Genomic DNA, 26,461 nt, shown 5'->3' on the forward strand with positions numbered 1-26,461 from the left:
GAGCCTGATGCAGGGCTTGAATTCACGAACCGGGAAATCATGACCCGAGCCAAAGTCAGACACTTAAATAAGTGAGCCACCCAGGCACCCCTCTAGTATTTTTTATATAAAAGCTTATTTGTCTCACTGCGTGTGGATTGTCCTGACTGTAATGCCAAAGTCCAAATAAAATATTAAAAAGAACAAAGGAAGCAAAAGTCTTTGAACTTTCTTACATTATACCCTTTTAAAAAAATATTTATAAGTGAGATTTCTTCATGCAGAGGCCAATGTTTCTTTAGTAGGATTTTCACTGACTTAGATGTTCTTCCATTTAAATTACAAATGGGGAGGAATGGAATTCATAAAGTAAAACTGATTTGATTCCCCAAAAGCTCAGGAAAGTTTGTTATTTACTATACAAGCTAGCATCTTTTTATTAACTCTTAAATTTGAGAAAGAGGCATGCAAATCAGACAGTGCTTTCAGCTTCTCAAAGGAGACTGAGCAAGTTTTCTAGGGTCCCCTTTGTGAAGAGTGAATGTGGCTGCCTTAATTTATAGAGTGATGTGTTTACCTGGAAAGACTGAGGTCTTTCTAGGTCTATGACTATGTCTATGTCTTTGACATGACTATGTCACACTTAACAGACTTGGGGACACATGTTACCCCCATTGGCTGTAGGTAGATTCTGCTAACGCAATCCAAGCTGTTTTCGGTTTATCCGAATAGGGACGAAGGCCAATTGCTTTTGTTTTTCATTTATTTTGGCAGCAGTCTTACCTTTTTTCTTTAATGTTCCAGCCATCTGCCAAATCAGTCTATAAGTGTTGGTAAAATGCTAATGCAGTCTATGAAAGGTCATTGAGACCCCGGACTTGGATTTCTATTGTGGCTTAGCTACCTCCTTCAAAGACGAAGGCCCTGAAATTTCTGACTTCAACATTTCATTCCCAGTTCTTCCCTCCCTTGCTTGTCCTCATTCCTTTTGAACCTTTAAAACTTTTTAACCAAAGTTGTTAGTTAGAGGGCCCTTTCTGAAGTCAATGAATTCCATCCTCGAGAAGCTCCCACAAAGCCAGAAATGGTGTCTTCAGAGGTCTCAGGGCCTCAGATGGTAACAACAAAAATACTATGAATTATACTTCTTGTCTTTTCAAAGTCTTTGAACATCTATTATCCTATTTTTACTGGCTGACAGGACTGACGAGGCTCCCACATTTCCAGGAGGGCGATTCCAGAAGGAGCAGAGGCAGCTGCAAAGCTCATTGCTTGGCTCACTCAGTGTGACTGGTACTGGGCTGTCGGGATGCAGAGGAGAGAGCCAGGCTCTGAGCTGCCGCCTGAGGGCCAGTGAGCTACCAGTGAATTACTGGAAAGAGAGGGCAGTGAGGAGGAGGGGCATCCCTGGGACCAGGCCAAAGTCTCCCCTGAAGGGTGGGTTTGGAAATGGAAGGAGGCTGAGACAAAACGGAGAAGTGGAATGGGCGGGGGTGTGGCTGGGAGGCAGCAGGGAGCGTGGGACAGAGTGGTCATCCTGTAGGTCTCCCTTTTCAGGACAGAGACCAGGGAAATGCCCCCTCAGGCTTCCTACCTTTCAGAGAAGATCAAAGGTGGACTTCAAGGTATTGGGGGGGGGGGCTGTTTGTAGTGGGTTTTTTTTTTTTTTTAATAAATGGAATAAACTAGTGAATGGATACATGATGCAGGCCTTGCCCAAGTCTATCTTGGGCTTCCATTCTTGCTACTTCTTGCCTCAGACTTTATACCCCAGCTACCTTCACTGCCTTTCATTTCCTCTGTGCACCAAGCTGTTCTAGGCTATGCCCTGTCTGTCTTGCTTCTACTCATCCCACAAGACTCAACTCAGGCGACACCTCCTTGAGGAAGCCTCATGGACGGGACCTCCTCACTCATCTGCTGATTCTCATAGAGACCAGTCAGGTGCCACAACCCAAGGGCTACGCGTCTGCCTCTCCCCTTAAACTGGATTCCGGGAACACAGTCTATCTTCTTCTGCAGCCCCAGCCTCCCAGAAGCACTGAGTTGACACACAGCAAATGCTCAAGGCCTGGTGGCCAAATGAAGCCATGTTGGATGAATGAACACATACACATGCAGTGAAGGTCAAGAGGATTGAAACAAGGGTTGAAACTCAGATGTCAGCCCCACTGCAGTAGCAATATTTTTCCATTTGCTCATGTTTCTCAAGTGCTAAGAAAAGGGCCTGCCATAGAGTAGGCCCTCAAAAAAGTCTTTTTTTTTTTTTTCATTTTCATTGGAGCCAGACTCAGGGCTTGATCCCACAACCCTGCGATCATGACCTGAGCCAAAATCAAGAGTCGGATGCTCAACCGACTGAGCCACTCAGGCGCCCTTCAAGAAAGTATTTTTAGAAGTGGCCTGGGTGCCCTGGGGAGACTCCTTTCATCCTCACCTCTCTGGGGTTCTATACAGACGCTGGGGCTCTCAGACACTGGGGTGCACAACACGATGAGAGAAGTCTCAGGACTCCCTCCTTCCAGGCGGCACGCATACTTTATTTCCCAGGCTGGACAGTGCAGAGCTGGGAAGATAAACAATTTCACAAGCTGCCAGTGGCCAGGCAGGCAGGTAATTAATATATCTGCCGGTGTGTGGGTGGGAGTAGGCAGGAAGCATACAAACCACATCACTGGGCTGTAATGGATGTTACAGTTCTCTTAAAAGGTCATCTTAAGGTTGAGACACACTTTCCAGTAGTATCTGCCTTTGTAAATGTAAGATTCTGGAACTATGAGTGGTAACAGATGCAAATGTTCTGAGCACATTTTATATCATTTTAGAGATGTCACCATTCCCTAATTATCAATAGATGTGTGTAGGTATATCAACACCAACTTTGGCAGCAAATATCAATTGACTGGTGCGGTGGTGAGTGGCAGCTGGGGATACAGGAGGCGTAAGACGATTTCTCTCTCTGTCCTAGAGAAATGTTCTATCTGGGAGGGGCCGGGGCACACAACGGTGATGAAGGTGATGAAGGGATGCAGGGAAGTGCCAAACACAGGGCCTGACAACCTGACATCCCTGAATCCACAGGGATTCAGAGGAAGGAGGGCGGCTTACGGAATTGCCCGTGTCAGAAATGCGTCAGAAATCATTAAGGCGACTGCACGTCACATAGAGGTAGGAGGGGCAGCTCTAGTCAGATGACCTGGGTTCAAATCAGTGGTGTGTTGATGAGTGTATACTGACCACCTGTCCAGGAAAACACACAAACAGGGGCCGGATTTGTAGCATTTGCAGAATTCCACGGTGTAAGTGCTCCTATCATGGCCAAATTCAAGCTATCATCTTGATGTCAACTGAATAGCACAATTTCTGAAAGTTTAACAATTGCTCAGAGCCAGCCTGAGGCAGCTCCATCATCCCACTGGTTGAAATTGAGTCTCTGCCTCTTACTAGGTGTTTGAACCTAGGCAAATTACTTAACGTGGTGTCTCATCTGTGAAATGGGCATGATGACATCTATCTTAGAGGGACGGTGTACAGATTAAGTGAGATAATGTATGTGTGGCAGCTATGAATCTTTCCTGCTACAGGGAGCCTAAGTGACCAATGGCCCCAGATGTTTTGCTCTGAACCTATCCCCTCATTTGTGCCAAGGCCATGCTTCCCATGGGCTGCTCTCAAACCGAAGATTGAGTGTAGCAAACAGACTATGACACCCTTTCCTGCAAGATGCAGGACTCCTCTGATGAGTGACTTTGGCTTGAGGATTCCCCATTGGCCTGACCAAAACTTTCTTGGAACTGCATTGTAGTCCAAGCTTCTGCCTACCCAATTCTTCTTTCTCTGTTCTTTGTGGCTTTTCCCAGCTCCTTCCCCCCACCCCCAGGCATTTCTTCCAATAAATCTCTGCATGTCCAATCTCATCTTGGAGGACCTCAGCCTGCTAATCACTTTGGACTTTGTATGTAGTGAGTGCTCAATAAGAGTTCATTTTTTTTTTTAAAAGGAGTGATATGGGATTCTCTTACCCTTTAGTTTTTGAGGACCTACCTCTTCCCCTGGTAAGTGATCCTGAAAGAGAACATCCTCTTTAGGAAAGACAGTGGCTACCAACCTGGGTGTGCCTTTGCACGTCCCACCAGGACAATGCAGATTAGCCCTTTCCTTCACTGTCTCTACTCTTCCATGTCGTTCCTGCCCTCCACTCAAGCTCATCTGGCCTCTACCCTTATCACTATATGGAAACTATTCCTGCCAAGATGACTTGCCTTTGCTATCTTGCTATATCCAAGATGGCTGCACTTCTCTAGTTTCATTTTGTTTCCCCTCCTAGAAACTTCCAACAATGAAAACTATTTTCCTCTGATCTTGTAATATCACATCTCTATGTTTTCCTCTTCTTAAGGACTCTTGCTTAGCTTCCTTTGCTTCCAACTCTTCAACGAGTCCTAGAAATTGGGTGATCCATAGGTTCTTTTATCCTCAGGCTTAATTTCACCCCCTGGCTTCAATTCAACAACTTTTAGTCCCTTATGGAATATATACTTTAGTGGATTAATTACCCTCTCTCCAGATCCTGATAACTTCCAATTCCATACATCCAGCCCCTCTTCTGCCTGTTGGATGTCCCCATCACATATACTTCAGGCATCTGAAATTCAGCATACCTATGGCAGAACTTGGTTTTCCTGGCCCTCTGTTCCTTCATTCCCCACCCTCAGCAACATTATCCATTGAATTGCTCCAGCCAGAAACCTAGAATCTTCCTAACTCCTCTTCCTCCTTCATGTCCAGTCACTCATGAAGTGTGTTGATTGTACCTTATAGATGTGTCTTAATCTATCGATTCCTCTTGGGCTCCTCTGCCATGACAATCCTGTTCCACACCAAAATAATTTATCTTGTTCTGCTTCAGGCATCTTCCCCTTGCACAAGATTTCAAATGCAAATCCTATCATGTCATCTCCCTTCAACCCCACACCCAACCACAATTCAATCTATGATTTTTCATTGTCTTCAGCATAAAGGCCCACATACCTAGGCTGTTTTTGATCTCACTCCTGCCCACTTGTTTATCTCCATATCACACTCTTGTACTCTGCTTTTTAAACTCCATCCATATGAGATTCTCCTATTTCCTGAGACTCTTGACCTACGCACAAACTGTTCCCACAGCCAGATCACCTCTCCCTGTTACATGCTTAATGCCTGTTTTCCCTGATAGATTATATACTCTATGAGGGCTGGAACCACATCTGTGTTTTTCATTATTGTATTCCCAGTATCTGCCAAAGCACTGGCTACAGAGTAGGTGCTGAGTATTTGTTGAAAGAAAGAAAGAATGAATTAACCACATTAGAATATAAATAGTCCGATCATTTTATGCACATGTACATAATCCGTTGCAGATGGGTAGGTCTGTTCAAAGATGTTGGTAACAAAACGCCAGACCCACCAGGCTTATTTATAATTAGAGGAAAGGACCCAGGAAGAAGAGCTTAGCTTAAAAAGAAAACACTTTTATTTTTCGTCCCTGAGTGTGCTCATGAGCACGTGTACACGCATGTGGGGAGACACAGAGCTCTACCATGGGGATGTGACCATCTTGAAATGACTGTGTCCTCTGTTTCTGGACAGGTATGGATTACAGTAAGTACGCTGGTGAACGGGCGGTTGGAAAAGTTTAGGAGATGACAATCATTTCTGAGCTTTATAATTTTGTTTCAGAACTCAGCGTACACCCTTTTAGATGCTCCTGCACTTCAGAGTTTGCTTCTGACACTCTATTTCCTAAATTCACTTTTTCTGCTAAACACCCAGCTGGCCTTCACCTCTGCCATAACAGCAGCACAGTGAGGGCTAACTCCACCCAAGGTACTGACCTTCCCACTCATCCTAACCACTCAAATGAGTGGGTGAGAGGAGATAACCTCCATGTATCTTTTCTACCTTTAAGTACTATGGCTTAAAAGAGGTCTGGTTTTTTGTTTTATGGGTTTTTTTTCCCCCTCTTCTCAAGTCCATGGGATCCCACGTTAAAAGAGACCTGATGACAAATCCTTTTCTTACATTTGGCTTCCTTCTTGCTGATCATTTTCCTGCCTGGGTTTTTAGGGCCTCTTCTTCTAATTAGCCAATGACGGCTTGATCATAAGTGAAGGGCCTGCCCTGTGTGACTCCGCTCGCGTAGACCCTGGTAAAGATATTTAATTGCGTCTTGCCGCAACTTTGTCATTTGCAAAATGAGACTACTAAGGCTATCTTGGAGAACACATTTTTAGAAGATGGTAGACTTAATGAGGTGCTTTGAATTTTTCAAAAGAAAAGCCCTTTGAAAACTCGGTGTTAATTCAGCCCTTGATGTAAAATCATTTATTGTGACTGAATTTTAAAATTCAAAATGCTAAATGTGGCTTTGTAAGTAAAGTCAATAGAGACCGTGCTCTGCAGAAGCCTGATTCGCAATAACTCACAATAACATATAGAGAGAATTAGATGAGATGTTTTAATGTTTTAGATAAATCCACACTGGAGGAAACGTGGAGACCAAAGCAGTTTTCCGGCATAGGGTATAGAACAAACAATGGCTTCCTTCAGTTTGGAAAAACTTTCTCATAAAGATTTCTGAAAGTGAAATGTTAAAATTTGTCAAACAGATACCATTTTATTTACTCATAAATAAGCAAGCGCTATAGACCTCAAGTTCAAAAGTACTGTTTGTTAGGTGGCTAAATCTAACGGGGTCTCCTTTTGGTACTTTATTTGATACTAAAATATTAGTTTAATTAAATGCACAGAACTTAATTTCATCAGCTCTAAGGGAGACATGAGCTCCCAAACCCTTTGGATCCATAGAGGCAACAACTAACTTTGTGGAGAGCCTCAAAGCATCCATTTTATTTAGGAAAAAGCCCAGCTTAATCTTTGGCAGTGGCCTGGAAACAACTAGAAGGCTTGTCCATAGAATACAGATACGCAAATTTCTGTGAAAGGAAAAGCTTAAGAAGAATGCACTGACTTGATCATATACTTATTGAACTGTGAATCCATCAAATATTCAGTTATCCAACAAATGTTCTCTGAGCACTTACCATGTGCTAGACCATGTTTTTTATTGTTATTCTGTAGATGAAGAAATGCTGGTAAGACAGATAGTTCTCTGCAAGTGCAAAGGGCTTCAGAGCTTCCTACACAATGGGCTCCAGGGAGCAGTGAACCGGGTGTACACAAAGCAGAGGAGATAATGCTTGCCCTTCAGGACCTGGCAGTTAGGCTCGAGAAGGACAAAGAGAACAAGGAGAGAGTCACGTAGAACAGAAAGGGGCAGGTCAGCCTGGTGGTTAGGAACATGTCCTCTGGAGCCAGACTGCCTGAGTTTGAATCCTAGCTTCATCACTTAAGGGATGTTAACTTAAGTCTTAACCTCTCTGAACATCAGGCTTCTCATCTGTAAAATGAGAGCATAATAATATAATAATCTCCTAAGATTGGGTTGTGAGGATCAAATTAAGTATTCAAGTGCTTAACAGTACCTGGAATGGAGGTGAACTTAGGAGGAAGTGACAGAAAAAGAACACGCAAGTAACTGGAATTCTAGAAAAGGGACAGCACCCCAAGGCCGGAATCAAGAGAGACTAGAGGTGAAATGTTGCGGGATAACTAGGAAATGGACGAAGAGAGAAAACAGAAGGAGGCTCTCCAGTTTAGGGGAGTAACATAAGGGAGAGGGTGGAAATGCGCATGAGCCTGTCTGGGGAGGGGCTGGGGGCACCCTGGCTTGATTAGTGTTTGTTTGGGAAAGTGGGAAGTCAAGGGTGGAGGGACATAAACGGACTTTCGAATTCATCCCAGAAGACGGGAGTCACCCAGCTTGTCGAGAATGGGACTGAATGCTGACGTGAAGGGCTGCTTTGGACAACTGGTCCCGCAGCACCAAGCAAGGTGCAAGGGAGGGAATGTGGCTTCAAAGGAGGTTTGTGAGGGAGCTATTGCAGGGGGGGAGAAATTCAAGGCCGTGGTGTGGGCAGGAGCGGTGGAGAGGGGCTGAGGACAGCGGAGAAGGCATTCCAAAGGAAAAATCAAAAGGATCTCAGTGCAGACTGGACTGGATGGATGGAGAATTTTTTTTTGAATCAGGATTATTGTAGATGGGTGATATATGTATACTATTCAAAAGTTTTAAATACATAAGTGATCAGATTTGGCAAAAATAAGCTTGGCGAGATGTACGAGAGTGACCGCAGCAAGCCCTTCTAGGCTACGCAAGGAAGGCTGGAAATGAGCACCTGATGAAGCCCCAGGGCCCAAGGATCAGCAGAAAGAAAGAAACATGGGGAGACAGGAGGGGCCCATCCGTGAAGGGCTGGGAAAGGAACTCATGGTTCAAAATAAAGGAAGAGCCACCGAGGCTTCCACATCTGGGACTCGCACGTAATGGTGAGAGGCAACACTAGTTTATATTAATGATCTGAAGAGAATGATGGGGAGCAGCCGGAAATGACACAGCTGAAGTCTCAGAAACATATTAAGTCAAAACAATTCAAGTGAGGGGATTTATTCTCTCACTTCAACTTCCTTTCCAGAAGTAAAGGAGACATAGCAGTCTCGGCTCCTGGCATGCTCGTCCACCACACGGGGCTGAGACGGAGCATGGCAGGAAGCGCGGGTCACTTTGAAGCCGTCCCACAGAGCTTCTCAAGCCCAAACCTCAGTGAGAAACATCATCCACCCAAGGGTCCACAGTCAAGGTTCCTCTCAAGGTTCTGGGCTTATTTCCTTCCATATTTGTACTTAAATGGATCGAGCGCTGCTCAAAGTACTGGGTCCTGATCAAAGAGACCTTGCCTTTCTGAAGTCAGGTGTGCTCCGGTTTGTATCGGAGGACTTTCTGGTCCCTTTGTAGCAGCCCCGCAGGAAGTCAAAGAAAACTGTACAACAGAAATTGGGGAGACCTGTGGCTCGGTGTCAGAGATGGGTCCCACCTCGCCAAAGATGATCTGATCAGGCAACACTTCATTTTTACATTTGTTCAGAACGAAAGGCAAAGGAAAATGGGTACCTGATTCTACCCTCAGCCTCTAGTTGTTTTTCATGTCTCCTTTGTACGAAATTGTGAATGAGTGTGTATTCTGCATTTATTACAAGTTATCAAATGTGGTCACTGAGGAACTGACTTGGGGAAAACCACACCCTTGGGAAAAGAAACAAAGTCATATCCAGTCCAGAGACTTCTAGAAGGGACTCTAACACTGAATTTACCCCTAGGATGTTGTCTTTCCCTCACAGAGCCAGAGAAACAGGCTATTGAGAATGCAGCTGTTCTGGCTACTAGATGGTGGTGGTACCAATAATGACATCTAATGGTGAAGGGTTAGAAAAATACTGTCTTTTCCTCAGGCTTTTCTGTCATTAGATATTAAGATTCATGCTGCTGGGGCACCAGGGTGGTTCACCTGGTTAAACAACTGATTCTTGATTTCGGCTCAGGTCATGATCTCACAGTTTGTGAGTTCGAGCCCTTCGTTGGTCTCCTAACTGTCAGCAGCTTGGGATTCTCTCTCTCTCCCTTTCTCTCTGCCCCTCCCCAACTTGCTCGTGCACTCTCTCTCTTTCAAAAACAACTAACTAAACTTAAAAACAGATTTAGGGGCACCTGGGTGGCTTAGTCGGTTAAGCATCCGACTTCAGCTCAGGTCATGATCTCACAGTTTGTGAGTTCGAGCCCTTCGTTGGTCTCCTAACTGTCAGCAGCTTGGGATTCTCTCTCTCTCCCTTTCTCTCTGCCCCTCCCCCATTTGTGCTCTGTCTCTCCCTCTCTCAAAAAATAAACATTAAAATGAATCTTAAAAAAGGATTTATGCTGCTCATACTCTTCCTGAAATGATATTCCAAACAGCTTAGATCTTAAACATTATACTTCAGTAGAAAAAAAAGTAGAAATGATCAAACACTGACAATAGTGATTTGATTTTTACTTCAATTATCTGGTTTTTAGAAGAAACCAATTTTTATCACCAATATATTTAGCACTGTTCTAGAGTATGAACAAAAACAATTGGATGAAATCTATAAAAACTAGAAAAAAGGAAAAATATCATTGTTAGCTGGAGGATACAATTTTATCTGGTAAGTGAAAAGAATTTCCCCAAAATCTATTGAGAAACAGTAAGAGAGAACTGAGTGAGTTGGCTGAGTGAAAAATAACATACAGAATTTAATAAGAGTAATAACACTATGCCAAAATAGCAACAACAAAAAAGATAAAATAACCTAGAAATAAATTTCACGGTGCAAGATCTAAATGAAGGCACTTTAAAAATACTCTCAAGGGCTATGACAGAAGTTTGAACAAATGGAAAAGCAAAATGCATTCTCAAATAATAAGACTGTACAAAAAGATGCCAATTCTCTATATGTTAATCTAAAATTTAATGTAAACCCAGCAAGTAACGATAGGGTTTTCTGGGCATATGTGTGAAGAGGAGGGGAGCTGAAGAAGAGGCTCTGAAAGCTCTTATGGAAAAATCAACAAAAATAAAGACCCAGGACAGTTGAGGGAAAAGAAGAATGAGAACTTTTTAGATATGTAACAGCATGCTACTGCACCTAAAGACACAGATGAAAGAAACAAGACTAAAAATAAAAAAATAGGCCCCGGCAAAACCATATTATATGCTAAAAGCGACACTTCAGATTGGTGGGGAAAAGATCTATTATTCTATTAAAGTTATTAGGATAATTTGTTAGCTATCTGGGGGGAAAAGATGCTGGATTGATATGTTACACCTGACGGCAGGATAAACTCCAGATGAATCAAAGATTTTAATTTAAACAAGATGAACTACATCAACCCCCCTGGGAGAATTTTTTTTAAATAGCTTCAGAGTGAAGAAGGTCCTTGTACGTATAGCACACAACTCAGAGACAGCATCTCACACCGTGATACTCACTTTCTTGCTCAAGAAGCTTGGTGACTCCAAAGGCACCTGGATGGCTCATGATCTCACAGTTCGTGGGTTCGAGCCCCATGTCAGGCTCTGTGCTGACAGCTAGCTCAGAATCTGGAGCCTGCTTCGGATTCTGTGTCTCCCTCTCTCTCTGACCCTCCCCTGCTCACACTGTCTCTCTCTCTCTCTCTCAGAAATAAAAAAAAGCAGCAGCAGCAGCAGCAGCAGCAGCAGCAGCTTGGTGATTCCAATCTTCTGCGATGAATTCTAAAGTCCCTTCTCTGATTCTCACAGACTCTCAATACTCTGGACCAATCTAGCCTTGACTTACTGCTTTCCCAAATAAATGCTAATCAAGCCATGATTCTCACATCCTCTTTCCAGAACTGACTCCTTCTCATTTCCTTTTTTCTTATACTATGCATGTAGTGATTAACCTCTCCCTTCTCTATTGGTTTGCGATGTATTGGCTTGTGATGCATTTGTTCACGGAAGTTTTTATTGACGTAATTGTAGATTCACATGCAGTTGTGACGTTTATTGGTTAAATAATACTGAATACTGCTGATAGATATAAAACCCCTTACATCTGGAGAACAGAAAGACGTAGGAGAGCCATAAGCAGGGAATGGCTTTGGATGTCGGATTTGCACACTGGACACTATGACTATGGGTTGGAAGATGAACTGGAGGCAGGTTGGTTGAGTCTCTGAGGTGTTTGCAGATATCCAGATGAGAAAGGACGAGGGCTTACCGCCGACCCCTGATGGAGGCGCATCTGAAAGAAGTCAAGGAGCAAGAACCAGCCGGCTTGGCAGCTGAGTGGACACGCTTGTGCTACCTCCCATCCTCATGGCCGCTTTTTACTCTAGCCGTTGACCCAGGCTCCGCTTCCACTCTCAGTGAGCGTGATACTGTTTCACACAGATTCACCCAGAGGTAACCTGAGAGCGGCCTTGCCCCAGCTTTCTGTTCTCTGTGCTATGCCCCCAGGAGCCCGCCTGGCACTCCCGTGTGCAAGCCCAGATGTGAGGGAGCTAAGGGGCAAACCGGACAACCAACGGTGAAACCGCTGCATGAATGCGCCCCTTGTTCTTTCCCTAAGCAGAAAAAAATAGGGTGAATTCCACGCCCTGATTTTGTAAGTGAATGACTACAGTCCATAGTCACAGTGTCCGGTGTGTGAATCTGACAGGGTCATTCCCCTGTTTACGGCTCTGCTACACGGTCCTCTGAGAGTCCTGGCAGGCTGGGGTCTAGGTTTCCAAGGGAGCGACCAACGTGAGGCCACAGCCTTCTGCTGGCCTTCCCTCCTTCCCTGTTTCTCTCCCCAGGACCTCACGCCCATTCCCTGGGATGGCTGTCCAACTTCCCACACCCAGGCCCTTCACTCTTAACTCAGGCTCTGCTTTCGGAAGGACTTCAGGCCACGTTGGCTGTTAACTGCGCAGGCTTGGGGGATCAGGGAACGATCCCCCAGAGTTCCCTGGGTGACTCCAGAGTTTCTTGTTTGGGTGACTAAACAGTATCACACTCGCTGAGAGTGGAATATGGCATTTCTGTGTGTGGCAGAGGCAGGAAGTAGGGACAGATGCCCGTCTGGGTACAGCTATTCCCATCACAGTGCCTGGTACATTGTAGGTGTGCAAACTACACTGAAGTTTCTCATGCTAGTGGAAAAGAGAAGCAATGGCATTGCTACTCTGTATATGTTTGTATCTGTTATTAAGTATGTACTGAAATTTACCCTGAGTTTTGGCCACAGAGCTGTGATGGTGCTAAAATCAAAAGAAGAGATTATGCGGGGCGCCTGGATGGCTCAGTCGATTAAGCGTCTGACTCTTGGTTTGGGCTCAGGTCATGATCTCACGGTTTGTGAGTTCAATCCCCTCATTGGGTTCCGTGCTGTCAGTGCAGAGCCTGCTTGGGATTCTCTCTCTCTGACCCTCTCCCACTTGTACTCTCTCTCCCAAAATAAATAAATAAATAAATCTAAAGAAAAAAGAGATTGTCCTATCTTCTATAGAATTACATGTTATTTAAAAAGATAAGACATAGATCACCATGAAATAATTTGTAGGATTTAAGAAGCAATACACATTAAAAAAAAATCTATATCTATAATCCACACTAAGTAATAATTACTGGAGAAATAAAGATTATCAGCAATCAAAGTTGGCTGAGGCCAACCTTACCGTCTTAGATTAGATCACTTTTCTTAATCGCACATTGTTTTTACTAATAGCGATCAGAGAATGCCATTGTTAGATCTGAGATTTTATTGTCATCAAAGTTTCCTCGGTCTCCTGTTGAAATTGAGAACTTTCTTTTGTACACCTGCTGATTCTTTCTACCAAGTGTCCTCCAAGAGGGGAGTTTATTTCAAAATCTGGAAGTGAGCGCTTAAAACTGCAGGGGTCAAACAGGCAGCCATCTTCACTATAAATTCATAGCACTGTCACTTCCTCTTTCATGCAAAAGGAGATGAGTACATGAATGTCGGTACAATTCCATTGTGTTGCTACTTTGTCCAGTTAAATACAGGGCCATTTTTATAAATCTTTACTCGTTGTGAAATTGAGTAGGCTTTGGTTAAATTTCTTTCATTTAACCATGAATATCTTCATGAATTTAGGGTCAGAGAAAAGATGGTCTCTGCCTACACGTCTGTGCATGAGTTTGTAGCCAGTTCATCCCTCACCTGTCCCATTCATTCCTGGCTGTATTCCTAGAAGATCAATGCAAGTGTCATGCGGAATAAGATCAAACTTCCTATTAAATTCCCACCAAACCACATTTACTGGTTCTACCCTGTCTGCGACACTCATTAGTCACTCATAAAAGGGAACTCAAGTAGTTTGTTAAGTGTGCTTACAAAACTAATTCGAGCTAAGAGCATCCCAGTCTCCAGGCTTGATTATTTATTCTGTAACTTTCCCAGGCACTTAAATCCTGAGTATTTTGGGGCGCGGGGGTGGCTCAGGTCATGATCTCACAGACCGTGGGTTCGAGCCCTGAATCGGGCTCTGTGCTAACATCTCAGAGCCTGGAGCCTGCTATGGATTCTGTGTCTCCCTCTCTCTCTGCCCCTCCCCCACTTACGCTCTGTCTCTCTCACTCTCAAAAATAAACGCTTAAAAAAATCTTTAGTATTCGGAGGTGAGTTTTTCCTTCCTGTTGCATTTCAAGAGATCAAGTGTCTGTCTTACCATCTTCTACTGAAGATGGCTCTGAAGAACAAAGGCACTTGGCATGCTTTTGGCTCCCTAGCCCTCAGCCTCTTTCGAGCCACCTCTTTTTCAGAAAATGCTCCCACTAACATCTACATGGTGCCCCAGGCTTTGGGAAGAGGACCTAGATGTGGTGCCAAATGGTCAGCCATGCCCTCCTCCTACCTTCTATCCTCCGTGTCGTCAGAAGTGTTTGTCTTTCTATTTCCAGCCATTAGAGGGCAAGGGTGCTGCAGCGAACACATTTTAAGGCTTGTTTTGGGAGAGCCCGAGCAAAGCAAGCGTTTTTCCAATTATACACCATCTAATTCAATTTACATTTATTAGAGAAACTGCCAGCTATTTCATGTTAATATTGACATTTTCATAAGTACTTGCAATTAGAATTTAAGCTGAGAGCCCAATAAATCTCTTAGCTGTTTTACACTTTCACTTTTCCTGTCTGTCTTCAAACTTTGCAAAATATTTTTCAGAACACATTTGGAGGTCATCCCGCCTTTGGGGAATTTATGCTGTGTATGTAAAACGGCTGGGCACGGAACAAATATTACAATTTGGCAAAGCAAATTGAGGACAACTATAGAGGCGCGCTGGGTTCCGCAAAACACATGCAGGGTACGAAATTCAAAATTTTAACACAGATCAACTGAGCCATTAATTTTGCACTTTATATAAAACTTGACTCCCTAAATTCTTTGACTAGCAAGTGCCCTGACTACATTTTGGGAACATTATTTGAAAGAACATTTCCGGATTGCATTTAAAGCGTAGTTCTATTTATCCACGTCTTTTGGTTTAGCACGTATATGTATTTGTATAAACTGGCTGCCATTTCGACAGTGACACATGTCTCTTTGAAGAGGTGGCAAGAGAGATGGCCTCATGCTCAAGTATTTTATTCATCAAAGTGCTCGCTCTCTGCTTTACTGCCTGAAGCAGGGCTCTATAAGGTGAGATGCTAAATGTACATATAATACACTCTTTGGTTTCTGTGTAATAAATACTACCCACTTCAATTTGGAAGAAAGCCTGACAACACAGGTACAAGTATTCGAAAACACAGCAAACCTCGCATTATACCATCAAACTCTTTAACGACATTTATTTGCACAGGCCAAATACAAGCCTTACAGGTAGAGACATTTCTGAGGGGAAGGCAAATACAGCTTTTCCCAAACGGGCGGAGGACACGGGAGGGAAGACTCTAGAAGATATTCAGGCGGCGCTTCTCTGGGGGAGAACAGCTCTTGCTAACACAGCCAGTAATGGATGTGCGGTGACCCTCCACAATTTCCAACCTTAGCTACATGTTGGCATCACTTCCGGAGCTTCTAAGAAATCCCAAAGCCCAGGCTGCGCTCGGGATCAGTTAGGCCAGAATCTCCGGGTGTAGGAGACAGCAGGCATCGGGTTGAAAGCTCTCCCCAGGTGATTCCAATGAGCAGCGGCAGGGACCATCACCTTTGTGAACGTGGCCCAGCAGGGGCGCAGAGCGGAGCCCCCAGCCAGGAGACAGCTGCAGGGTCCCCTGACCCACAGTGGGGGCGGGGTGTCGGGAGCAGAGGAGCTCAGCCGACAGGTGGCCTGCGGACGCACCTGGCCGTGCTCTGGCGGCCCTGGGGGTTGACGCCCCTGTTGGGACCTTCCATCAGGGCTGCGCACTGCTTCCCGGCTCAGAGCCATCTGGAGAACTGCTTTAAGGTCCCGGAGCTCCTCGCCTCCCTACACCCTCTGCTTCGGCCAAGCTGTGCGGCTCGCCAAAGAGCAAGCCTCAGGCTCTTTTGCACACACTCCTTCCTGGGGCCCTCTTGACCCTTACCCCTGCCTTAATCTGTATCTGTCCTTAAAGACTGAGCTCCCACCTCGGCTAGGAAGCCTCCCCCAACAACCCCCACTCTCCCAGATTGCCTTCCTCACCTGAATTCTCAGACTGTGTCTACATCATTATTTTGCAATTAAACACGCCCCAGACGATGACAATTTCTGTGCTGCACTGAGCTATCCCCTCTCTCCTTGGTGGTGGTAAGCTTTTCAGGCTTGGTTCTTCCATTGCTGGCCAGGCTGTTAACAACTAGAAGGACAGTGAGGGGTTTGACACTCATTGTAAATGCTCCCCCCTCCCCACCCCTGCCCCAAACTGGAACTGCTCTTTGTGCATGGTCAATACTCCATAAATACTTGCTTCTTGACTTCTCTCCCACTTGGATCTCTGCATTTAGCCTTGAACTAACTCCTCTATCCACATGCTTGGAGTCCTTTTCTATTTTGTATTTTGTGAGCTCATTTTTTTTTAAATGTATAAGTTTCAGGATCCCAGGTAAATATGCCTCCCGTGCTTTAAATCCCGAGTGTCTCCCCAGTGCTCTTTAATAGGGCCTGACCTCCGCCTGCCCACTTTACTGGACTCTGCTTTTCTGTCCTCCCTCTGCTCCAGCCTCCCTTGTCCTCCCTCTAGGCTTACTGTGTTCCCTCCTGCCACAGGACCTTTGCATGTGCTGTTCCCTATGTCTGGATGTTCTTCCTTCTCCTCTTTCCCTTCAGATCTTACTTCTCTGACCTCCAACTTGCCAACTGCCTCATTCTATACCTGGACAGTGCCATGTCTCTGCATTGTAGGAAGTGATACAGTTACTATTTCACATGCATTTGTGTGGTGGGGATTAATGCCTGTCTTGCTCAAAGGACTCTGAGCTCTATGAGGATAGACACTGAGTCTATTTTTGCTCTATGTTTTATCTCCAGTTTCTATTATTGTGCCTGACATCCAGAAAGGACTATCAATGTTTACTGAATAAATGAATGATGAATGGATGGATGAGTCATTAGTGTGGAGAAAAACCAGAATGTGTGACTGTACTCTTGGTTTTGAAGACCAGAAGCAGGTAGCCATAGTTTGGTGCCATGTCACAGTGGAAAACAGAGGAGGGCCCTCACGTATGGGTGGGACGGGTCAAGTGCCTGTCATGCTCACATCACCTCTGCAGTCTCTTTAGGACCTGAGTCCTTGGGGACACTCTGGCAGGCAGAATAATGGGCCCTGAGGATGTCCACACCCTAATCCCTGGTACCTTTGAATATGGCATATCATGTAGCAAAAGGGATTCTACAGACACGATGAAGAGGGAGATCATTCTGGATTACCAGGGTGAGTGCAACTAAATCACACAAATCCTCCAAAGTAGAGTGACCTCCTCAGCTGAGTTAAAGGGATGAGATGGAAGAAGGAGGAGAGATCTGTAGCAAGTAAGGGGCTCAAATCACCACCAGTTGCTTTGGGAAAAGGGGACCACATTTTAAGGAACATAGATGCCTTTAGAAAATGGGAATGGTGCTTGTGGGAGCCCCAGCAAGAAAACGGAATCTCAATCCTCCAACCACAGAACATGGATTCTGTCTTCCCCGAATGAACGAGGAAGGGGCTCTTCCTTTTGGACCCCCCAAAATGGGATGCAGCTCTGCCAACACCTTGATGTCGGCCCGGGAGATCGATGCCACACGTCTCACCTACAGAAATGTCACAGCAGCAATTGTGGTTGAGGCCGCTGAGCGCGCGGTAAATCGTCACGGCGGCAATGGGGAGTTAACACAGGCCCTGCGCGTACAGGGTGCTCTGTCCTGTCCCATCCGTCCGCCTACCCCCTCAACCAGAGCAGAGAGGGCACTTGCCTCGGGGCAGCCAAACACGACCTGTGAGGCAGCTGGACAGACTGACCAACTGGACAAATCGGGCTCACTCAGGGCCTTGAACGTGGCCTTGAACGTGAGCTAGAGAGAAACACCGGGCACCGCTGTGGGGGCAGCAGACCAGGCCGCTGATGAAGGGGAGAGGACAGCGAGCGGCTCCAGCGTGTCACGGACTGAATTGCAGAAGGGGGAGCTGGGATCCCCGGGCAGCCCGGCGCCCGCAGGACTTGCTCGTGAGACCTGGCTAGGGTCCCGCCGTGACACCGGGCTTCTCTCTGCTCTTGTCCTTCTCACGGACTGGGCTCTGCGCGGCATGTCCTGCTCTTTGCTGGCCCTGGCGATCCTTCTGGCCTCATTACCGGACCCATCCTCGTAATTATTGCCATGTTTCTGCTCCCCGGGCCCCTGGGACCCGAGGCAACCTGGGGGGATCTGAGCTCCTCATAATGCACACGGCCTAACACAACTTCCTCACATCTGGAGTTTCACCCTATCCATGTAGCCTCTCTGGGCCCCCCTTTTAAGCCTATAACAGGGGCCGGGGGGTGGGAACTAATACCTACACAGGAGGTGTAAGAGGTTGCTGGAAGATGAATGAGCTAACACGAGGGGAGCGCACTAACCCACGCACGCCACATGCAAGGCTGTGGCCATTTGGTGGCATCTTGAGCAGGGCTGGAGGTTTTCCGTTCTTCCCTCACAAGGCCCCTCTTGTTTTCAACTCTGAGCCTCCCATCCTGTGCCCATCATCTTCCCTGTTTGCCAGAAGCTCCAGGGGCCACTCCGGGGACTGCTAAACCCCAGGAGGGTCCCAGTTCTGGTAATGCCCGAGACCACTTTCGACACACGTCGGGACACATGGGTTCCAGAAACGTTTCTCTCAGGTCGGGGACGCACCTCTCTCCGCCCACATGAGGGAGCATTTGGGGCCTGGCTCACCTCTGCTCCCCACTCCTTGGAAGCCGAGAGGGTGTCGTTTCTGTGACTTTACAGCCCTGTGCCTACAGCTGCTTGGGTTTCCAAGTAAATAAACAGGGAAGAATATATGCCAGGGGGCTGGGATCAAAACGGGCCCCCAGCTGCTGGGAACACAGAGAGAAGCAGTTTCCTTAGAAACAAATTCCCAGGAGAAGGGCCTAGTTCTGCCACTTGAGATCTTGGCGGAGGTGGACCTCACGGTTCAGGACACGGCCCAGCGTGGCCTGGGCCACAGTGGCAGGGCGACAGCAGCCCGTCTGTAGCAGCAAAAGTCCCTTTAGGCCACGTGGAGCCAGTGGATGAAAGCATCAATGCTGAAACCGTTTCTGGAGGCTTTTAGTTTTCAGAGCACTTCTGTGTAGAATGTTTATTCATTCTCTCAACAACTCTGTGTAAATATCCCCATTGCACAGATGAGAAAAGTAAAGTTCACAGAGGCTAAATCACTGGCTGGGTCACACAGCTAAGCTGCTATCTCAGTTTGCGATCAGAAGCCAAATCTGAACTAGTCAGAGACAGAGGATCACTCTTTTACTCTCAAAAATTTGGAAAACCTACATATTTACTGAAATACTTAAAAAGCATATCATCCAAACCCTTTATTTGTTTTCTTTTTCTAAGAAAATGATGCTTTAAAGACAGAGGCAAAGCCTGAGGCTTCGATCACAGGACAGCCTCAGCTGGTCAGGGCCGAGTGGAAATTTCCAGAAATGAGAATTTCATATATACATTTCCAAAGCTAAAGGACTTTTAGAGTCCAAAACGTTCAAGCAGATTAAAATGCATAGCTCTCTGCAAAACCTTTGCTGACGCTGGCCAGTTTTCAGACTTCTCCAGAATCCAATGGGGCCAACATGATTCACTGAATTCTTTATGAATTAAGAAGCTGTAAATTATGCATCTTTTTTTTTTTTTTTCTAACCATGCATTACTTTCCACGCTTTACAGCCAACCCGAATAAACAGTATCACAGAGGCGTTTTCTCCCCGGGAAAATCTCCTTCTCTCCCTGTTCTTCAAATGGAGGATCGTCTAGCAGGAGGGCCCTCCAGTGAATTTGCAGTTAAGTGTTGGGTAAGGAGGCCAACTTGACATTTTTTGGAGTTTGAAACTGCAAAGTGGTATCCCTGCAGAACATTCTACCATGAACCTTTCTGCAGCCAGGTTTTAGGCAAACAGCAAGCTGTGGAAATGCCAGGGTGAGAAATCCGTTTGCAGGGAAATTCGGCAACTGGAAAAGAGAGTGGAGATGCTCTCTCCCTTGCTTGTAAATCACAACAGTTGCTTTTCATTAGCGGCCATTCATTCTTTCATTAGCTACGTTCTGGGTGCCAGGGATCTCCTTGCCCTGGAAATAAAAGGGCCTGGACTCGAGATGGAGAAGACTATCATGCGCTGGGATGTATCCAAGTGTGCCCGGGCTCAGCTCTGTCCCACCTTATGATTCTAAGAGCAAAAGACAAGGGAGGCACCTCTGCCCTGGGCAGCCACGTTTTTGGGTCTGGACGAAGAGAAAGGAGCCTAAGGGAAGTTCCTTTTCATGGCGTGGCTGCTATACGTTGAACTTGTATCCGTTCTAGCAGTAAGTTATTTTAAAATTATTACTTTTTTTGTGAATACAAGTGAAGCATGGTTTGGAAAGACATAGAAACTTCTAGAAAATCTGTTTCCAGAAAATATGGGAAATAGCTATAAGATGCTTGAAAATTTGGGGAAAAAAGGAAACGTTATCACAGCCGGGTCTTTGTAAAGATGTATCAGACAAAATGATTTTGCTCAAAAAGCATAGAACTTGGGCCAAGCCAGTCCTCTTCTGCCTTTACCGTGCAGGAAATAAAACATAAGGTCCAAATGATCAAACAATCCAGGTGTGGAGTTGGGGGGCCCGGTCTCTGACCCATGCCCAGACCCAGGCCCCATTCCTATACCTATAAAATGAGTTTCCTTGTTACCTCCAGGGACTCTGAGAATCCTATGATCCATTTACCCTTTTCCATTTTCTTCCAAACCACCCAGCATCACAAGATGATATTATTTCACCCCCCCACCCGGGGCGGGCTCAGAGGCCCTGGCCCTCTGTCAGCTGTATGCTAAGCAGCTCTGTGAGGCTCAGGGCTAGGAGCTGAACTGCCTGATTTTTGGCAACTGGATAAAGCAAGTGGCTTTGGAGCACTGGGATCTGGAATAATGCGGGTACATCAGTGGACCCATTTTGGGCCAGCTCCCGTGACTCCGTGTGCGTGCAGTGCTCAGGGAGACGTCCACCACACGGGCACGCCTGCCTCCTCCTTGGGTGTGGGCTCCCCCTGCGTGCCCCCTCTGGGGACAGCGGTCTCCTCACAGCTGCCCTATACCCCACTGAGACACAACACCCTCTTTTCAGTCAAACAAGCAACCACCCAGGCTTGCCAAAATGCGAGCAGGCTCTGAAAAGGAGCAGTTTTATTTCAAGGGTTTAATGGGACCAAGGAGATGAAATAAAAGTTTCAGCTATTTAAAAAAAAGGGAATAGACCGTCTTCTTGCAAATAAACAAACTATCCTTTGAACAAGAAAAGAGTCTTCTAACTGGGTCAGGCTGGGGTCAGGTCATGGAGGGGTCACACGTCCCGTGGGCCTCCGTCTCTATCCCTTGCTCCCCTGATTTCTCCCTCTGCTGCTTTGGGGAGCCCAGTGCTCTCCGGCTGGGGCCCTGCCAAGGAATGACATGAGCTCATCGGACACAGGCTCTTCCCAGGACACAGCACTTCCATTTGGAAAGGAGGCTCCTGCAAATCTCTAAGGGTGGAATTTCAGGCGGGGAAATTTCCCCACAATCTCTCACATCACACCATAAAGGCAGCATAAGATTTTCTTCGACTACCGACTTTCAACACTTTATGGGTTTTGTTTTGTTTTGTTTTTTAAATCTGAACCATTATTTTTTTTCTCTCCTGTTTACAACCCCTCTGGCAAATGATTACAGCTTACTGTTTGCGTGACTATGTGCAGACTATGTTATGTGCCATGATTCACAGGATGGCAAAAACCTGACAGGCTAAAAACCATACAGAACTGTTCTCAGTTTCCATATTAATATGTGTTTCTTATTTAGTAACTAGAATGCTATTTAGACCTCCTGTATTTCAGCCCTTTTTCTGCGTGCCAGGGACAGAGATGGAACGCTGATCCTATCTTGTCCTCAAAGAGCTTACAGGCTGTTGGAGGGCAGGAAAGAAGTTAAGACATTATATCACCCAGAGAAATGTTATCACCAGCACAGAACTTTCTGAGAGCACAGAGGAAGAACATCAAGAACCTCCTCTTGAACCTCCCTGTACAGCTGTGTAGCCTGTGCACTGCATACCTGCGGGGTCACCCTCCCACAAACTCCATTTTCAATAGAGCCCTCTGGAAACTTTGGGTGTGAGGAGCCCAGGAGACTTGCAGGGATTGGCCAGATACAGGTCTAGAGCAGGAAGGAGGCCCTGACTCCTAGAAAGGTGAGAGATACCTGCTGAGGGAATCTGCAGGCTAATGGTATGACCCATCCCTGCTGGGAGAAGGGCTCAGCTTTCCCATGGAGAATCCAGAGAAAGAGCACTGAGGAAGGTATGTTTGACTTGGGGTCATTCGTGTTACTTCCCAGGTCACTTAGAGAAACTGCTGTCACTCGTGGGGCTTTACATGACCTGTTCTCTCCAAGCCTTACCTCTCCGAATTCACCTCCTGCCACTTTCTTGTCCCCACCCCCCACTCTCCACCAGCCACAAGGTTCTCCCTGCTGATCTCTGAATGAACCACAGGTGTGCCGACTGCAGGCCTCTGTCCAGATGCGCCTCCAGGTGGCGCTGTTCCCCTCGCTGACCACCTGACCCGACTTCATCTTTTACTTCTACGGGGGCCTCAGATGCCACACCCCCACCGCCTGCTTCACGCCCTCACTGACAACCAGCCAGTCCCCTGCAGCTCCCTCTGGATCCCCAAGGCTGCCCTTCCACTTCCGTGTTTTTCCAAAATCACTTTTCACCTTCCGACGGACTGTGACTTCAGTTATTACCTACGTTAATGTTTGAAGAGCATTTCCAGATCTTTGGTTTCTCAGCATCTTCTGCTATAACTTGGTTCTAACTTTCTTAGGATCGAGATTGCGTCAGAAACCGCAACATTCTTTGATTAAATGGAATACGTCCTATCGTTTTCAAAGAACACATAAATGGTAATCAAGAGCCAATGCAAACTACTAAATAATCCAAGTAGCCATTATTCCTCTAGTGAGACAGGGAAATCTCCTTTGCTTTTTTTGTTTTTTCTGCTTCTCTTCTTGCTAGGACCTGCCCCCTGCCCTGCAGATGCCATACCTTAATGTCCCCCTTGTAAGGGACAAAGAGATAACGATATCTCTGGAGTTTTTCTGCACAGCAGATGATATCTAAGGCATGACTGGGCAGAGGTATCCTATGCCTGTTCCAGACCACGGGCACTAGATATCTCCACACTATGGCCCCTGGCTTCAGGGAATGTGCAACTAATGAGGGACGTGTGGACCCTGTCTTGTTCTGACCAGATTCTGGATGTTTCAGAGGACATGCACCAGACTGTAATCGCCAATAAAACCACAGATCGCAGGCAAAGGCAAGACTCCCTCCCTTCCTTTCCAAATCTCCCAGACACTGCATCTGCATCTCTTTCTCTATATATCTTCAATAAACTCTGCTTCCGCCTCCTGCTGGGTTGCGTTGGATTTCCATCCTGCGTGAAGCCAAGGACTCTCTTGGCCCCCACCTCTGGGTCCTCAGACCCAGCCCGCCTGCATCACTAGTAAGTGGTTCTATACTCTGAAAATGTATATGTTAATAACACTGAATAAAAAATATATAGTCATGTTCATAACACATAGTTTAAAGCAAAAGATGAGAGTTTTTGCCATCAAAAAAATTTTTAAAAGTAAAAGCCATTCAAAAATGTTTCACTAAAGCATTAGGTAGTTGAATAAATTCTGAGTGGTGACCAGGCTTAGTTTCTGGTCTTGGCCCATCTATGAACGTGTTTGTTTCACACCAGATAAGATACGACCTCTGTACGGCTCCATTTTCTAAACTCTGCTTCTGGATTTTAACACTTGAAAGTGACATCATGCAAAATGCTCCCATCCTTCAAACATGTACTTTTATTACACTTTTAAAAATTAAATGAGGAAAGAGAAGCTTGGGCACTGGCTGGAATTGTGAGTAATGATACTTGAGCTACAAGGATGCTCTGTTGCCTTGACAGCAGTGGGCACAGGCTCTGTGTCACTCTCCGACTCTGGGAACAGACTTGTACTGACTGCTCATTACCCTCTTCTGCTGTGCCCGATGGCCTGGGATGGGTCTGGGTGACCCCCACAGGCTCCTGGAGACACACAGACCAGGATTTTCCCTTCTTTGCCACCAATCTCAGCTGCTCGGCAAGCTTTTGTTGATCTAGGTCACCAACAGGTGACAAGTGTACTTTAACTCTGTTCCTGGCCCTCAGTTCTGTACTATGGAAACAATTAACACCCCCACGGAGCTGAGGGTCCCCAAACAAGGTCAAGAAAGAGCAGACGGTTTTTGCCGAGACAGCCTGATTCTGTCGTGCTTTGATGGCGAGAACCCGGCCTTGACATTGGATGACCTGTGAACAGTCAGTCACGGCCGTGCCCACATCCTTTATGGAAGTGCAGGGTCTCGTGTGGAAACACCCATCTCTCATAGGACCACCATGGGAAGCACGTGGTGCCCCTCAAGAGAGATCCCAAACACATCTCAGTGACGATAGTGCCTATCAGGTTTCCCTGGGGAAGGTAATTTCTTCCCTGGGATCTAGCACTAAAGACAAACCAAGAAAAATCAGACTAGAAAGCTGTTTGAGAAGATGCTCATCAGGATCTGGGTCACCTGGGAAAATGAGCTTTTCACCGGCAAAAACGTCCTCCCTGAGGAAGGTGCCACAGGGGGCGCCACGGGACAGCCACGGGGAGGGGAGGGGAGCTTCCTGGCCTCCGGGGGCTCACCCAGGGTGGGGTGGGGCCACTCTTAGAAGCCACAGGACTTACCAGGTAGCGTTCCTCCTGCCTCATGCTGGGGGTGCGGATCATGTGATTCTGTTCCCCTCTCCAGTCTCCAAATCGGCGGAAAAAATAGTTAGATAAAAACCGGTTGACGGGGTCTCTAATGATGTTGATGTAGACAGGCTGGTCTCCTCCAAACCTAACACACGCACACAAACATGGAGCTGGTTACGACCCGTCACTTCTGGAGGAAAACAAAGCCCAAGTAGATACTGTTTCCCCTCTAGCTGATATATTATCATTAGAGGACCCAGTCTAAATACCAGTGAACAATAATCAGCAAGCAGCAGCTTCTGAGAGCCACGTTATTATGTGCGGGAGCCGTCTGTGCAGGGACCCGCTGGGGCCGAGAGGGCTGTTCCCGGCCAGCACCACGCAAACGATTGGATTTGTTAGCAGGGAGGTATAGACATGGTCTCGTTTTCTCACTAGGCTGTGGGTTCCTGGGGGCGAAGGCACGTGGTGGTGGGTTTTGCATCCCCAGGGTCCGGGACGGACGCCTTGGCAGGTGGCTGTCCCTCACTGAATGTTCGATCAATTCTGATTGCCTCACTGGGTGAGACGGAGCTTATTCCATATTCTAATTCCAGCAGTCTCAGGCAAGGTGCTCTGCGGGAGGTGGGTAATATAGCCAATGTTTATGAAACACACTCCACATTTATTAAATCACCTTCCTGTAAACCTTTTGTGCCCACCTCACAGAAGAGTCACAACACTTCCGTGGAGATGAGCTCCATAACCACCCTCTTTGCACCAGGGGCAGGGAGAGGGTGAGTGATTTGTGGCTGAGGCAGGATACGAACCCAGGCAGGTCTGGTGCCAGAATCTGTGCTCTGAACCATGGAAAGAAGATTCCAGAGCTGAGAAAAGTAATCATGTAACGGGTGTTATGAGCACAACAAAAATCTGTATAATTATCCTCAAATGAAGGCAGGTGATTTTAGATAAAAATAAAACAAGTAGGTGTTTCATTTTAATGTCTTCCATAAAGGTGATGGGACAAATGCTCTGAACGCGGGCAAGGACTTTCTGAGGCAAAATGATCAGGTTGGCTGAGTTTTTCTTAAGGCTTCCTCCCCTTTTCCTTTGACCCGCCTGCAAGCAGTGGCCCTGAGGAGCCTGGGAGAACATTCCAGGCTCTGGGCACAGGTCTTGCTCTGGGGACCTCCCGAAAGATCCTGTGACCCCCGTGTCCTTCTGATGAGGACACCTGGACACTGTCAGGGGTCAGAAGGAGCTCAGAGGAAACCAACTGACGTGACCCTGTCCCACCACTCTCTAGCAGGCTGACTCTGTTGCCTTGCAAAACCCAACCCAGAACCACAGTCACGTCCTTCAGCAATTCTGTCCCGTCTTGTGTCAGTCCCTCTCTCCAGCACAGTGCATGCAGGTCTGCCGCTCCCCTCCGCCCACGGTCTCCTGGAGCCGCAACGATGCCACTTAGCACAGTGTGTGACACACAGTAGGTGCTCAACCAGTGAAGACTAGAATGCCTGGGTATATGCTTCTAAGTTTGCAGGTTTCTGCTGATACCACAGGGCTCTGCTGGAGAGGAAAGTCACCAATCCTTTGTTGTATA

The 26,461-nt window shown here is 46.5% G+C and overlaps 1 protein-coding gene across 1 annotated transcript in view; it reads right to left on the reverse strand.

Moving 5' to 3' along the window:
- The window catches only part of UST (uronyl 2-sulfotransferase), a 296,705-nt gene that overhangs the window by 77,435 nt on the left and 192,809 nt on the right, over nucleotides 1-26,461 (reverse strand). The window contains exons 5-7 of the mRNA XM_077776157.1: nucleotides 24,868-25,021; nucleotides 11,607-11,697; nucleotides 8,539-8,663 (exon numbers count right to left, since the gene is read on the reverse strand). Of these exons, the coding sequence (XP_077632283.1) occupies nucleotides 8,539-8,663; nucleotides 11,607-11,697; nucleotides 24,868-25,021 (370 nt within the window). The remainder of the gene's footprint in view (nucleotides 1-8,538; nucleotides 8,664-11,606; nucleotides 11,698-24,867; nucleotides 25,022-26,461) is intronic.

Source organism: Crocuta crocuta, unplaced genomic scaffold (assembly GCF_008692635.1).
Source record: "Crocuta crocuta isolate KB4526 unplaced genomic scaffold, BGI_CrCroc_1.0 scaffold25, whole genome shotgun sequence".
In the NCBI taxonomy this organism is placed as follows: Eukaryota; Metazoa; Chordata; class Mammalia; order Carnivora; family Hyaenidae; genus Crocuta; species Crocuta crocuta.